This window comes from Clupea harengus, chromosome 9 (genome assembly GCF_900700415.2).
Source record: "Clupea harengus chromosome 9, Ch_v2.0.2, whole genome shotgun sequence".
NCBI classification, from domain to species: Eukaryota; Metazoa; Chordata; class Actinopteri; order Clupeiformes; family Clupeidae; genus Clupea; species Clupea harengus.
The window spans coordinates 19,258,862-19,273,707 of record NC_045160.1 but is presented as its reverse complement, the minus strand read 5'-3'; the positions used below and the strand labels follow the sequence as shown (position 1 = coordinate 19,273,707).

The 14,846-nt window shown below is 40.0% G+C and overlaps 1 protein-coding gene across 1 annotated transcript; it reads right to left on the bottom strand.

Annotated features, from left to right (window-relative positions):
- Positions 1-287: 287 nt before the first annotated feature.
- treh (trehalase (brush-border membrane glycoprotein)) lies at positions 288-14,628 on the bottom strand. Its single transcript, XM_031573752.2, has 16 exons — positions 12,968-14,628; positions 10,768-10,868; positions 10,536-10,683; positions 10,242-10,329; positions 8,915-9,015; positions 8,713-8,805; positions 8,405-8,521; positions 8,199-8,321; positions 8,021-8,070; positions 6,938-7,138; positions 5,888-6,105; positions 5,060-5,171; positions 2,687-2,799; positions 2,491-2,544; positions 1,440-1,611; positions 288-1,188 (listed from the first exon to the last, which is right to left on the bottom strand). The coding sequence occupies exons 1-15, from the start codon at positions 13,207-13,209 to the stop codon at positions 1,462-1,464; spliced, it is 1,911 nt and encodes a 636-aa protein (XP_031429612.1). The 5' UTR covers positions 13,210-14,628; the 3' UTR covers positions 288-1,188; positions 1,440-1,461.
- Between the last annotated feature and the right edge of the window lie 218 nt (positions 14,629-14,846).

Genomic DNA, 14,846 nt, shown 5'->3' with positions numbered 1-14,846 from the left:
CCTGAACACGCACACACACAGTCGCAAACATTTCTGAAATAAAGAAACGTCAACATGCTTCAGTGGTCTGCTTATTGTTAAAAAAAAAAAAAAACACCATTTTTCATTTTCAGGAACTCATTTCAATAACATGTAGCATGATGCATACGAGGAGGTGTTCAGCGGCTTAGCAAATCTAGGCTATTGCATTGGTGTGCTACATTGTTTTGTATATTTTGCATTACGCATAGTGTTACGGACAGTTAGTGCAGTCACTTCGTGACATGAGCAACAGACGTTTAACCCGATAGAAATCATAGTACGTTTATTCAATTGACAACTTGTCACAACTCAAAATGACAATGAGTCACAAGTAAGGAGTGCTGTATGTGGATGGAAACAAAATGTAAATCGTTGAATATTTGTGGATCGTGGTACATGCATTTACAAATAATTTTGAGACATAAATCTCTCCATAATAAATTACTCTATTTCTTCAGACAACTCATGAAATCATGTCTACAAAGCCCTTACATTTTTTGATATTTCAGGAAATCACTCAGAAGCAACGGTAACATTAATTTCCTATTATGAAGGAGTCGGCTTGCCTGCGTTGGGATATGCAACAATGTATAGGTCTAAATATAGGTCTTAGCACACCTCACTGCATTTGACATTCAAGGTTACTCTTGAAATGTTTGGGAATCCAGTCCCTTGGATTGACCAAACACCGTCTTAGTGTTGGTTTGCATTGATATTCAGCTCAAACCACATTAGTTAAACTTCAACTTGACAGCTCATTTAATTTAACAGTTAGCCAGCTTGCAAAGATTTGAAGCAACCTGTGTCTTACTCAGGCCCAGGACAAGATGATCTCCAAAGGACAGTATTTCTATTGTTCAAAATAGTCTTTTCAGAACGGAGAAAATGAAAAAGAAAACTGACATAAAGGTTGGAAGACATTGCATTATCATTCAATTCCCAAATAGAGAACACAGTAAACACAGCAAAAAAGGTATGCCTCATTATTCACTGAGTGAAGCAGCTTATGTCAAGTATAACCTGATTATAACTTGATTACTCTATATCTAAGTGTCAATGATAGTGAGGTGAAGGGGAACATAAGTAATCAACCTATTCCTCAGCTTGATTATTGTTGCTTTGAAGTTGCCTTCATCATGTTTGTTACGGGGACAATTGTGAACATCTCTGAAAAGGACAAACATGAAATCAAACACTTTGGATTGGGCAACATAACCAGCACATTTGTGAGTGTGTAAGTGAAAGGGAATTAAAATGGCATTAATGATAATGAGACAAAAGGCAAGAAGTTGAGTGGGCAAATTTAAGTTAACATAAAGTACACAGTGCTAGCTTCTTAATTACTGTTCAGCAGATGCACTCCGACTGTACAAATATAATTAATTAGAATCACGGTTTCTTTTTCACATGCAATTCACCTCTGGTAGCATGACTCCATCCCTACAGCAGCAGGAGCAGTATGGTGAAGAGCAGCGACAGGCTCCAGATCAGTAGTCTGAAGCCATTCAAACCAGCTCCTGCTGAACATAGCCTCTCGCCATAGTGATCCAAGAGCTGCAAGGCTACACCATTGGTCCAACCAAAGCCCAGCTGTTAAAGAGAGCACACGCACACATGATCAATACAGTCTTACTAGCTTTGCATGATCTGAACCCCAAACATAACACATGTATTAAAATGTAACAACACCTCTTTCATCACGATACTGCCTTCACGTAACAGTTTTACAGACAAAAAGTCACGCAGGGGTAACATACTCCACTTATGATAAACCACAAGCCACTTCATTATATTTCTCAACTGAATATTTGGATACAGTGAAACCATGCTGGTGCTAGTTAACTAGTTACAGAAACACATTAACTAGAATTAAACCCTTTCACATGAAGTGTTCTGTAAATAAAAAATGGAAAATGACATTTAAATGACCATATTACCGTGAATTACAGTATGTAAAATTCCATGTCAAATCAACAGAATCTAGAAAAAATTCCTGAACAACCATCTTGGATTTACTTCATACTTTATGTAAATAATGTCATTATATACTACAACTAATGGGACAGTTTATTTTTCGCCCACAGATACGCGTTTGCTTTAATAACCTCAACCACACCCCCTATTTGCTAGAGGACTGTGATCGGACAGATTCCTGGTGGCAGGATTTCAGAGAAAGAAAATGAGCCGATAGAGCGTTAGGAGATTGTGATTGTTTTTCTGGATGATAGTTGAACAAGATGCAGATCAATGAAAATATGGTTTTGTGTTTCCTTGGCATAGTGTCTTCACGGCACACAGTGAAAAGCAATGCCTCTTGAGCATTGCAGTTCCATATGGCACGGTTTCTGTATTCTGTGCACAGCCAAACGATAAGTTCTGAAGGTTTGTTTTCCCCCTCATCCCAACGTCATGTTTGTATTTCAAGGTGGCATTGTATAAGAGGAGTCATTGCAAATCAACTGTAAATACCTGAACTTCATATTCGCCTCCCCCACCAGGCTTTCCTCCTGCGTTGACATCATACTGTTACAAGGACGTAGAGATCAGTTTAGATAAATACAACATTCTGATCTAAAAACAATTGTGACATTTATTGTGAATGAAAATGTTGTATTATATCACATTATATGACACTATATGAGCATATGATCAGTTATGATACAACCTTCTCAAACATGGCTTCATATGTTGAGTAAGCTGCCCAGTTGGTTTGGATCCACTTCTGGGCCAACTCAAACGCCAGGTCTTTAGGGTCCTCTGAGGGGATATCTGATAAACCTGACAAGCACAAGAACCAATTAAAAACGGTCACTCCCAAGTCCCTGTTGCATTATCATATTGCACGCTAGAGAAAGAGAAAAGCACTGTTACATCTTCCTATCCATTTTCTATTACAAAGCTTGTCTCATTATTAACTACTTACTAACCGAGTGTGAGGTCATGCCAGGAAATATCAGACTGAGGCTATAACGTATCGACCGAGCGATAGCGATTATTAACTACTTACTAACTGAGAGTGAGGTCATGCTGGGAAATATCAGACTGAGGCTATAACGTATCGACCGAGCGATAGCGAGGTTGATACGGCAAAGCCTCAGTCTGATATCTCCCGGCATGACCGAACGGTCGAGGTTAGTAAGTTGTTTATTATATGGCATTTTTCATTTTGTAAATAAAAATAAATGGTAATTGTAAATAGAAAACATGACGTTTTGTTCAGCTCTCAAGTCTTCTCACGACACAGTGTGTTTCAGGTGTTGCCGAGCAACCAATTACTTGCTAACTTCAAGTTACAATGATCAATTGAAAACAGACAACACGGCTCAGCTAAAATGGCTTTAATTTACAGTAAAGTAACACCACAAGTGATTCAAACTATAGTAGTCTAGTCTTCATCATCACTTTCAATAACACATTTTCGCTGCTTCTGAATTTCCTCATGGCTGTTGATGTCTATCAATATCGCAAGATGACGTCAGAGGGCAAGAAGGATCCGTATCAGACCGGCGAGGAGGTCAATACGCGGCTGGCATGACTACCCATTAGCCAATCAGAACGGTCGTACTGTTGTTGCCATATAATAATAGCAATAATGCTTCAAATTGTATGGCATTCTATTTAGTTTACCGTGGATATTCTCCAATTTGACCTCAACTCGCAAATGAAGGAGTAGGCATAGACGCCAACCTATTGGTGCTGTGACTAAGACATTTGAAGAGAATAATTTAAATAATTTTGCTATCAGTTGCTGGCAAAGCTTCCATGCCCAGATTGTCCAGAATATGCTATTATATTATATAATATCAATATTTTCCATTTTAGTCTCTAAATCTCACGGACACCACTATGCTGTTCCCTCAGTAGGGATGAGAATTGGTAAGATTTTAACGATTCCGATTCCGTAACGATTCTTGCTTATCGATTCGATTCCTTATCGATTCTGTTATCGATTCTTTTTGGGCAAGGAAAAAAAAAAAAAAAAAGAGTACAAACGGGTTTCTTTACATACATTTTCTTTTATATAATATTCTCTGAAAAGATGATGCACCGCATATACAGTATGTATGTATACATTTACATGTTTTAAATAACCAAAAACAAACCTAAGAATAGGTCAACAAACTCTCAAAGTAGGGTCCAGAGACCCATAGCCTAGGGATCCTTTTCCTTGATGGGGTGCTAGGGGGTCCCAACAAAGTAAAAAAGTATTTGTTTTGACTATAATTCCAACCATAAGTAATAGAATGTATGACTGATCTGGTAATAGGTTTCATACAATTTTTTTAATAAAACATCTAAACTCAAAAATGTCATCAGATGGGGAGCCTGGAAAATAATCTTATATATACTTGATATACCAGAGTTTGAGAACCGCTGTGCTAAATATTTGAACTTGCCAATTACAGTGCTGTTTTTTTTTTTTAAGTGTATTCTCCTTGAACTAACAATACAACTGACATAAACATATAGTATACACAATGAAACCACTGGCACTAACACAACACTAACACAATAGACTGTTAGAGTTTACCTTCGATATTAACAGATGAAGCGCTAACGTTAGCCGCGCTGCTGTTGCTTGGTTGAGATTCCAATGAGATTCATTAAAGTTATTGTCACTCCGTAGCGCTCAAAAACGTGACATTCCTGCAAAGTTGTTGCATACAGTATGGACAAATGTTTCGGGGTAATGGTAGTTTTTCCCCCCTTTGACGAAAGAGACGTTTTGCAAGCATTGCAAGTGGCCCTGTGGTCATCTTTTTGCGTGAAATATAACCACACCTCTGCCTAGACGCCATGTTGGCTGCAGTCTGAAACAAATCAAAGCTGCGTGCACGTGACATACCTAAACGGCACTTACATGATACTGGAATATATGTATAAAAAAAATCAAAAAATTAAGATTTTTTTTTAAAAATATCGATAGCGGAATCGAAAAGGATTTTGACAAGAACCGGATTTTCTTAACAAGAACCGGTTCTCGATTCCCATCCCTATCCCTCAGTATGCACAAATGAAGTTGTGGCAAATAACTCACCCTGGATAAGCATCTGCTGGAGGGGGGACCACGCATTGGGCATGTCCCACTGCTCTCTGCTGTTGTGGAGGGAGGTGGGAACACCATGCGGATAATTCAATGCTCCACTCTCCTGTACGCAATGATTGGTGACATAAATGAAGATATGGTGAACATCATAAACAGGCAGTGGTTAGCAGCGCTAACACCGCTAATGCTTCAGAGCAGGGGTGACAAAAATGTGCATGGAAAAGTTATACAAAATCACAGCATATGAACAACATAGAATAATATGAATAAAAGGAATACTATTTTTTTAATGAATTAACTAATTAGCTCTTTTTGTTAAGTTGCATTCCGTGGAAGTCTATTTTTATTGTATGTCTCTTGCTTCAGGTCAAGAACTGTATACCAAAAAGGTCACTCTGTGACACTGCATGAACTGTCATTGGAATCTTCCTTAGGTAACTAAGTCTCTTCTTGTACAGTCATATGACAAGGAACTCTGGTTGTAATCCAATACAGACATAACCGCAGTTCCAAATGTGCTAGGCTTATGTTTCGTACCTCCTGAATGCCAGGGCAGTCTGTGGTTGATGAATACCAATATTGAAGGGTCTATGTCGAACTAGGGGCTACCAGGGAGAGTAAGCATTTTTTTTTTGAAAAATGGAAATACATTATGTGTTCCTTACAGGTCAGACTATTACTTACCAATACTATGACAATATTGTATTCATGGAATGTGTTTTTTCTCTTCAATTAAACATCATACAGAAGAGCTAAATGTTCTGCATGCCTCTGTAAACAATTCTATCCAGATGTGATCTGATGCAAAAATGCACTTGCCTTTAGGTATTCAAAAGCCCTGAGCTGCATGTCACTGTGACTGAAGCAGCGTGCCCAAAGAGGAGCCAGGTTTGATGGGTAGAAAGCAAAGTTGCTGCTGTTTGTGCGCAAACTGTAATCAAACCAAACCCCTCTCTCTGAGTTCCACAGCAATGCCTCTACAGCGGCCAGTCGGTTAGCGTACGCTTCGGAGTAGCGCTGAGCTGCAGCATCATTGCCTGAGGGAAGAAACCACCAAGCAATGAATACATGTCCAACACAGCCATATGTTTAAGGACCACAGTTTATTTACAATTAGAGGTAGGTGTGTTCTGGATGTCTGTGTTTTGGACCAGCCTCATGATAAAGTGCAGGAGGAAACTATGAAAATGTTTATTCGATCTGAGAATACTTGAAATAAACTCTTATGAAAAAAAATAACCATTCGCCACAATGTTTCACGCAACTTCAATGATAAGAAATGTATGATTGATTCTTATCTCGCGTCTTATTGGATCAGATCACATATTTTGACCAAACAAAACTTAAAGCTGTTTGTTCAGTGTGCAACAACAAAAGGTGTTCATATATGGCCTGGACCCAGCCATAAACAATTCCACCCCATCAACACATTGCTTCAGGAGTACAGAAGGGAGCGGTTTAATTTGATTGGCTGTTAAGTTCAAATTTCCTTTGAATGTGAACTCAAATGGCCAGGTATGAGATTGGCTCTTTCCTCATCAGTATTATAATTAGAAAGATGACCCTGGGGGGTAAAGGACCTGTACTTATAAAGAAGCAGATTACAGAACAATACTGATTAATGTGCAATGATCATGCAACCCAAAAGCTTGGTTTAGTTGAAAGTTGCAGAATTTCAATCGATAGTCCTATAGGTCTCTGTGGAACATCAGGATTCTATTTCCTGACAGAACACACCTGGCGGTTGATGAATCCAGGTGCAATTGGATACACCAGCTCATATTGAAATGACTTGTGTAACCATGTAGCCTCAGTATTGTATTTCGCTATCAATATAGCACTTGCTGCATCAATGTATATTTTTCTCACCCAGTGTACGATGGAACTGGGCTAGAGTGTACTCATTGAGGCACATGAGGGCATTGAGGTCAGTCGGGATGACTGCTGAGGTATATATGTCCTTCAAGGTGGCATCGTTGGAGTCCTTGTTGCCAGCAAACCATCGTGAGCTGAAGTCCCAACCAGACTCTGCCCCTGCCTTCAGTTCTGCAAATAACCTTTCCTCGTCCCCTGTCAGCAAAGGACGGCCCAGTTATCATACTTCAAACATCACATTAAGGGTCAAGAGCAGCAATTACGACAAAACTCAGCTCAAGTGTGAAATCCATATACATTAATATACATATACATTTTCACAACATTCATATTTTCTTTAGAAATGTTAATGCACACTTTTGCAGTATTGTTCATTGTGTGTTCAGTCTGTTGTCTTTATCTCCTCTATTCTGATTACCATTCAATGTTGCTTTGGTGGGGTGCATTACAAGCACAGGGGACTATTCTTGGGATAATGATAATGGCATTATCGTAACATCATCTACTCATTTCACATACTTAGGTGCATGGTGAAATCAAGCTGATACTAGCTTCCTAGTCGATATTTCAATTTAATTCACTTATAGAGCAACATTAATGAACTTTGTTTCATGGCACTATAGAATCATAGGCAAGAGTTTGTATAAGTAAGTATAAGTGAAGTTTTCTTTTATCAGATATATCATATCAGTGTCCCTTTTTGGGGCAGTTTGAAACTATTTGTTTTGGCGTTGTGGGTATGGACACTACTGTCCCCTCAGAAACATAGCCCTCCTGAAACCGCTTAAAACAGTGTCCATACCCACACTGACAGTACTTCTGTTTCCTGGACTTCATTCTGGTTTGTCAGAAGACTGCTTCCGTAAAGTAATGCATGTAATGTTTTTCATATTTATCTTTGCCATGACGTAAGTAAGTGTCTGAAAGGTTCTGGATTAAGCTAAAGAAAGCCTCTCTCTTGCCTTCATAGGCCATGGTTACCTCACCACACAACTATGCCATCACAAACACTAACCCAAAGATCAGGGTGAGAAGATATAACCGATAGGATTCCTGTGAAGAAACGTCAAAGCATACCTTCTGACATGTGTTCAGCAAGGTCCAAATCATCAGTGTAGGACTCTGGTCTATATGGGAGACCAAATGTATGTTGTTATCCTTCAACATTTGTTAATGTCTTTCAAACAAGCAAACATATATGAAATAGTCCATGTATGCTAAGTAGCTCTTCTTGGTGTACAGGTGACCCCCTGACCTTGGCTGACCAACTTGCACATTGTAGTAGTTAACAACATGCTTCTTCCCATCCACTTCAACTATGATGGAACGATTCTGCATCCAAAAGTTGTATTCCCTTTCTAAAGCAGGTACAGCTTTCCTGAAAAAAAAATCATTCCAGTATGTCAGTAGAACATTTAGATTGAACAGATGGTAAAACTCTAGTAGATCAGATGGGCCTACCTCAGGAAGCTGGTGTTTTCTGTGGCTGTGAAGTAATCCCGAACCATTAGAGTGAGGAAAGGGGGCTGACTACGACGCTCATAATAAATCCTGCCTCCGTTTGGAACAAAACCGTACCTGCAGAACAATTCAGAACAACCGATACAGTGATGCAGTTGAAGATCACTTCCACAAATATCTTACGGCGCTTGCTTAGAATGGACCTGTTGTTTCAAAAGCTAAAGTTTTAAAATGAAAAATAAAATTTGTGAATGTAGGCTTTTGTATCACAGACAGAAAACATGACTGCAGGACAAGGCTGAGCTCACCTGTCGACCAGGTATAAAAAGTTCTCAATCATCCCTCGGGCAGTGTCTGTCATCTCGGACAGGAGGAGGCCATTGATTATCCAGTAGGAGTCCCTAAGGTAAGACAGGTTAAGTGATATCATGTCTCAGCAGTTCAAGTCTGAGTATGCCTGTCTGGATATGAAAGCTAGTTTCTGAGCCGTGAACTACATATACTGCTCACCAGTAGTACAGTTCCCTGAAACGCCCTCCTGGAATGATGACTGGGTTAGGAGTGTAGATTTGTGAGTACAACTCAGGGTGATCCTTCACATCCGTGGTAATCTGTTTGAGACCGCACAATGGAACTAGCGTCATAGTGCATCTACATTCGAGCTGAACGAATGAAAATAGCATGAACCCTGAGAATCCATCACAATTGGTATAATGGCTCATGGATACAACAACAGCATCACATTTGCATATAAAAAAAAACATGGGCACCATTAGAATCGTACTACAGATCAATCAGCCCTACCTCCTCTTAGCACTGTTTCCTCACGAGAGCTCAGTGATGCCACAGGGTCTCTCTGCTCTACACTGAGATCATGTCTGGACCATAGATATATATAGATCTATATTATATATGTCTATGGTCTGGATAGCCTGTGTCCATCAAACCCACTCGCTCTAGCCAGCCTCAGATAACGGCACACCATCTGAAAGCTGCATACAGTATTTTCCAGACTACTGACTGCAATGTTTATAAACCGCATTACAATATGTTATGTCATTTTTATAAAAGAAACCCATGTACTGAGTTCACCCATGTATTAACCACAGTGCTTGTGACAACCCAAGACTGCCTTTTATGGGTGAGCTGATTGAAAAATTAAATGTTGCTTCAGGCTATCCTGAAAACGGTGTTTCCTGTTTTCTATGGTTGGGTAGTTGCTATGTTGTGCATCAAAGCAAATTTGTGAGCCAAGGCAGTGGCCTCAGCGGGCGATTTAACTTTGTGTTTCAAAAGGAACGTGGCCAGGTATGGAATCTTTAAATTGCTCAGGTGTGACCAGATGACAGATCCTCTAGCATCTTAACATCATTCGTGGCACACCAGCGAATGAAAATGTTCCTCAGTTCTCTAGCTTACTCTAAATGAGTCTGATCCTCCTCATCTGTGCGAGACCTAAAGCGCTGCTGATAGGCACTGCCTCTAGAACAGGTTAAGATGCTTTTTAAACAGCAGCTTTAACTTTAACATAATTTTGAGACTCTAAAAACAGCCGTTTCTGTGGAGTGGACACAGGCCTGAGGTCATTGCCCTTTAGAAACTACAGTAGTTGTGTTATAAGGGCGTCTTGTCGTTTTGTTAGTAATCCAGGGTAAGATGGGTCTGATAGCACCCAAAAACCTTTGAAGGAAAATAGCTGGGAGAATATATGTGGGTTACCAAAGATTATACTGAATCATTATATCATCATGCCCAGCTAAAGGCGCAAGTAAAGCCTCAGACATAATTGTGCCACCTTGTGGTTTCCACCGGGGAGCTGAACAAGGCTACAATCTACCTTTCGACCCAAGGACTTCCACAGGCGATGAAGCTCAGCCGCCCAGTTATACAGCTTTGGGTCTTTAATCTTTGAAAGGAACTGAGGTCTGCAAGCCAAAAGAGAAAATGGAAGTCATGCAATGATAACTCCACCATTATACATTTCCTTGTTAAGCAACAGTTAAGGTCTACTCGTTTCACACCTCAATGTATTATTGATAGAAACATACAGTCCTCATTTCTCACTAGTCTTGTCTAAATACCGAACAGAGAACTGTTGTGCAACACCAAAGATAAGATAACATGATCTTACTTTTCACGCCAGTCTAGTGGGGTCCAAGTCTCAAACTCCTTCCCTGGGGCATCAAAGAACTTCATCAGGAACTCTCTCAGTTTGGCAGGTATGATCGTCTGATCCTGAACTCCAGATGTCAAGTTGTGAAAAGCCTGGAGCACTACATCTTGGGTACAGTAGTTTCAAATCAGCCAAAGGGAAAATCACAACACTGAGGGCACGTGGGGGTCCTAAACAGAAAGTAACGTACCTGGGGCAGCCAGCAACTTCATATCCACAAAGTACTTGTCATCGTCAAAGAGTCTAGCGGTCTGCACTTGTCTCAACAGTTCTCCAGTGCAGTAAATTTCACTGCCAGACACAGATAGACAGAGGAAGCAGTGAGGTATTTCATATCCTACTCAATAAACAAAATCTGTTGGAAACACTATTCAAACCTACCAGTTGATTCATACCTTCTTTCAACAGGATATTAAGAAGAGAGGCAAGAATTCCCATACTGTTCTCTACTCCAAACAGCTACATTGCAAGCTGACTTATAGGCCATCATAGACCCTGGTCTTTGGTTAGGTCAATGGAGATAATTCACTAGTTTGCTCAAAATTCTTACTCTGAACCTTTGAACCTGTATCAACATCGCAGTTTCTGTGTGCCTTGACAATGGATTTTCTAAGGTTTAGGCTGGCATGTGTACAAATATGGTGCAGGCCTAGCCTAGTTCAACTCTTCTTCAGCTACTCTTTAAACTCGAGAAAACCCAACTCAAAGGCAGTGAAAACAGCACTTTCCATGGCACTTATGGTGCCCGTCACCGCCAAACATGTTTCATCTGTATAATTTGTGTTGTGCATTCCCTGTTTCTTAAGTATGTGTATAGTAAATGGCATCCTCAGGATGAAGGCAGATATATTGCATACAGACAAATTTAATGACAATCACTTTTCAAGTGTTTCTTCAATTTTCTCACTGAGCTAGTAGGAATGACGACTACACAACATTAGACCAGGGGGGTATTCCACGTATGTGGTTTGGTGAGTAACCCGGATAAGTTAACTCATAGTAAGTAGTAAACCTCCTAAAAAAGGATCCCTATGGCTTTGTTTTGCTAGGAGAATGACGCCATAGGGCTCTTCTATTAGGAGGTTTACCACTTACTCTGAGTTAACTTATCCGGGTTCGTCACTAAACCACGTACTAGGAATACCCCCCTGATCTAGGCTGGTAATGTATCTGGAACATTTCCCTTCCAACGTAATTTGGAATCGTTTCTGTCAAAAGCTAAATTCAACACAACAGGTGAGCGGGAAGAGCAGCAAACTAATTTGTGCATCTGCCAAATTTACCATAAACAGTGATTTACTGTTACGTAACTCAGCAACTCAGTTAGCTAATGTTTCATGTGCTCACAAAAAGCTTATTTCTAAAAAAGTCTGTGCTCAAATTAATATCTGTAGTCATCTGGCATCCATAGTTTACTGCGATGCAGGTGATTTCCCATTAAAGACTAAATTCTTTGAGGTTATTCCATGTTGCATTTATGTTTGTTGAGTAAATCTTTGGAAAGGAAAAATGTTAGAGATATCAGGCTGGGGGGGACTTTTTGATAAGACTATTCTCAGTGTTGAAAAGAAATATCAGACACTTGTTTGAGATGGAAAACCTGTCATTTTGCTATTGAGCTTACATAAATGGCGACTCCTAGTGCACCTCAGGGGAAGTCCGATTTAATCATAATTAAATGATTGAGAGGTGCAGATTGCCCAAAATTTGTCTCACAACTGTCACGGTGAGAGGAAAACATTTATCACAAATTCAATGAGCCACTTTTTGGAGGTATCTTTTAAAAAATAATTTTGATTGCAGATGGCCATGAACAACAGATATTGTACAGTCATTCCAACTTGCCAGGCTATGAACATTTATGTGGTCCCTATGAAAAAGTAAGAAAACCTTTGATGGCACATCAAAGCATTTGTCGTGAAAGGTTATCAGTGGAAGCTTGGACCGATGAATGTATTGGATAATCCACAAATGCAGATTCAACACTTCACACGCAGAATTACAGATTTACAAATTACATTTCATGATCGTGGTCTGTGCATATACTAATATGAGACATTTCTCTGTAGCTACACAGCTATCTTTTTTATTAACACTCAAAACAAGTTGAAAAAGGTTTTAATAAAAGTTAATATGGCCTCATTAACCGTGTAAATGTATCCTGTGATCGGCTACTCAACACGGTAGTGCAAGATAACGTTACCGTTAGGATTATAAGTAACTTCCCTCTCAAAATCATTTGCAAAATGAACAAACAACAACAAAAACTCACTTTCAATGCATTACATTGTGTAAGCGCAAGCTATCTTAAGTATCAAAGTGAAAGTAAAGTAGCTTCCCTTGAAAAAAAAAAAACCCGCAACCGCCAGTACTTCTATAGAAGAACTTACCTGTCACAGGGAGGTGGTAACACATCACCTTGGGCAAAGAGAAGGCAAAATACTAAGCCTACTAAATTCATAATCCGGAGAGACATCCAAAACATCTGCGCAAAACGTAATAGATGCAATAAATTTGACGTTCTCCACCACACGATGTAAAGTCCCGCAGTGGGGAGTTGGAGCCCTCTATAGTTAGTAATATGCAGGCAAAACAGATGGGGCATCAGTGCGCACATCGGTCCCAAGGTCATCTAATGGCATGCAACCCATGTGTGCTTATCAATTACACAACAGTTGCAGACTTCTTTTATAGCCTAGGACGTATAAAGTTTTAAGGTCAAAAATACATTTATATCTCAGCCTAATTTAGTAAATGTATAACATTTAGAGAGAGGATGGGGTTGGGGTACTTTCATATGAACATTAAGACAGCAAGAGTGGATTACAGTGAGTTTTATTTCCGAACAAAAACTTTCAAGACACTTGAAGTCACGTCAGATGGTACCACAGCATTTAACTTACCACAGACCCTTATTGAAATATAAATAACTCACTGTGAAATTGCCAATTGAATGTTTTGGTGGGGCAGAAAACAAATAGCCAACATTTTTTTTTTTTTCAGCGTAAATTCCGCAAAGTTACACGAATTTGAAAATGGGGAAACATATCCTGGCTCAATTGAAGGGCATACAAATTTTTATTTTAATAAACCAAAACATATGACTATTCCAGGTAGTCTTTCTACTACCATCCCTCCCCAAGCTAATGCATCCATATCCTGCAACTCCACTGTAAACGGTAGGGTTATGGAGTTAACCACCTTACAGTTGAGGCAAGAATTGGATGCATTCGGGCAGCAATCTCCCACCCACAAACATCCCTTAAAAAAACAAACAAACAAAAAATCTTTGAAGAATGAGACAAATTCTGTCACTTTTGTGGTAAGATGCCCTCTCCCTCATCCTTCAAAGCAAATCCACACATGATCATCCACACACGCACAGACACAGGCACGCGCACACACAGGCACACACTCAATTCTTACAGCCTAGCCACTGCCAGCTAACAAAAAGGCATTATATGCTTTTCGGTGTTTGCTGGCAGTGTCCAATGCAAGAAAAGGAAAATGCAGGTAGCTGCCAAGATATCCTGCAATCTGGCCCCTGTTCTCTCCTCTAGTCACACAAATCTCCATTTTTGTTCCCCCCACCCTAGAAAAGCTCAAATATGTGACTGGTAGATTTGCGTGTATTGTAGGGGCACTGTAGCAGAGAGAACAAGGGCCCAGAGTTCCACTGCACATCACAACTTAACCTAATAGGAACTAATTCCCATAATCAATTGACACCATCGCATCCAATTTCCTCTCAAAGTTTTTGGTGTGCAATACTAATTTTTTCTCCTCAATATTTAAGTGTGCACAAAAATGAGCTGTTAGAACACTTATGGATGAACAGTGGAACTCCAATTTGAGCATCTTACGGTTACAGGGGAACTGCCACAGAGAGCTTATTTGCTCACTGGCATGAAGTTTGGCAGCTCTAAGTTTTAAGAGAACATTACAAGAACCATTTCCCCCAATACGTTTTCCCATCCCCAACCCAATCGTTATCTACTTCTAAAGTAAATAAGCAGCAGCAGGAAAAAAAAACAATACCAAACCACCCCCCCCCCCCCCCCCCCCCAAAAAAAATGTCCTCAACTCTGTATCGCAAACACATACAGACCTCCAAGGCTTAGTGCTAAAGGGTGTTGCTCTGCTGCACACAAACAAAAAAAAAATACCACACACACACACACATCGTGTGTCCATTAGCCCCAGGGCCTGTGTGCCCATACCCACCCACATCCCTCCCCAAATAAAATCCCCCCCCCTAGCAGCCCGACA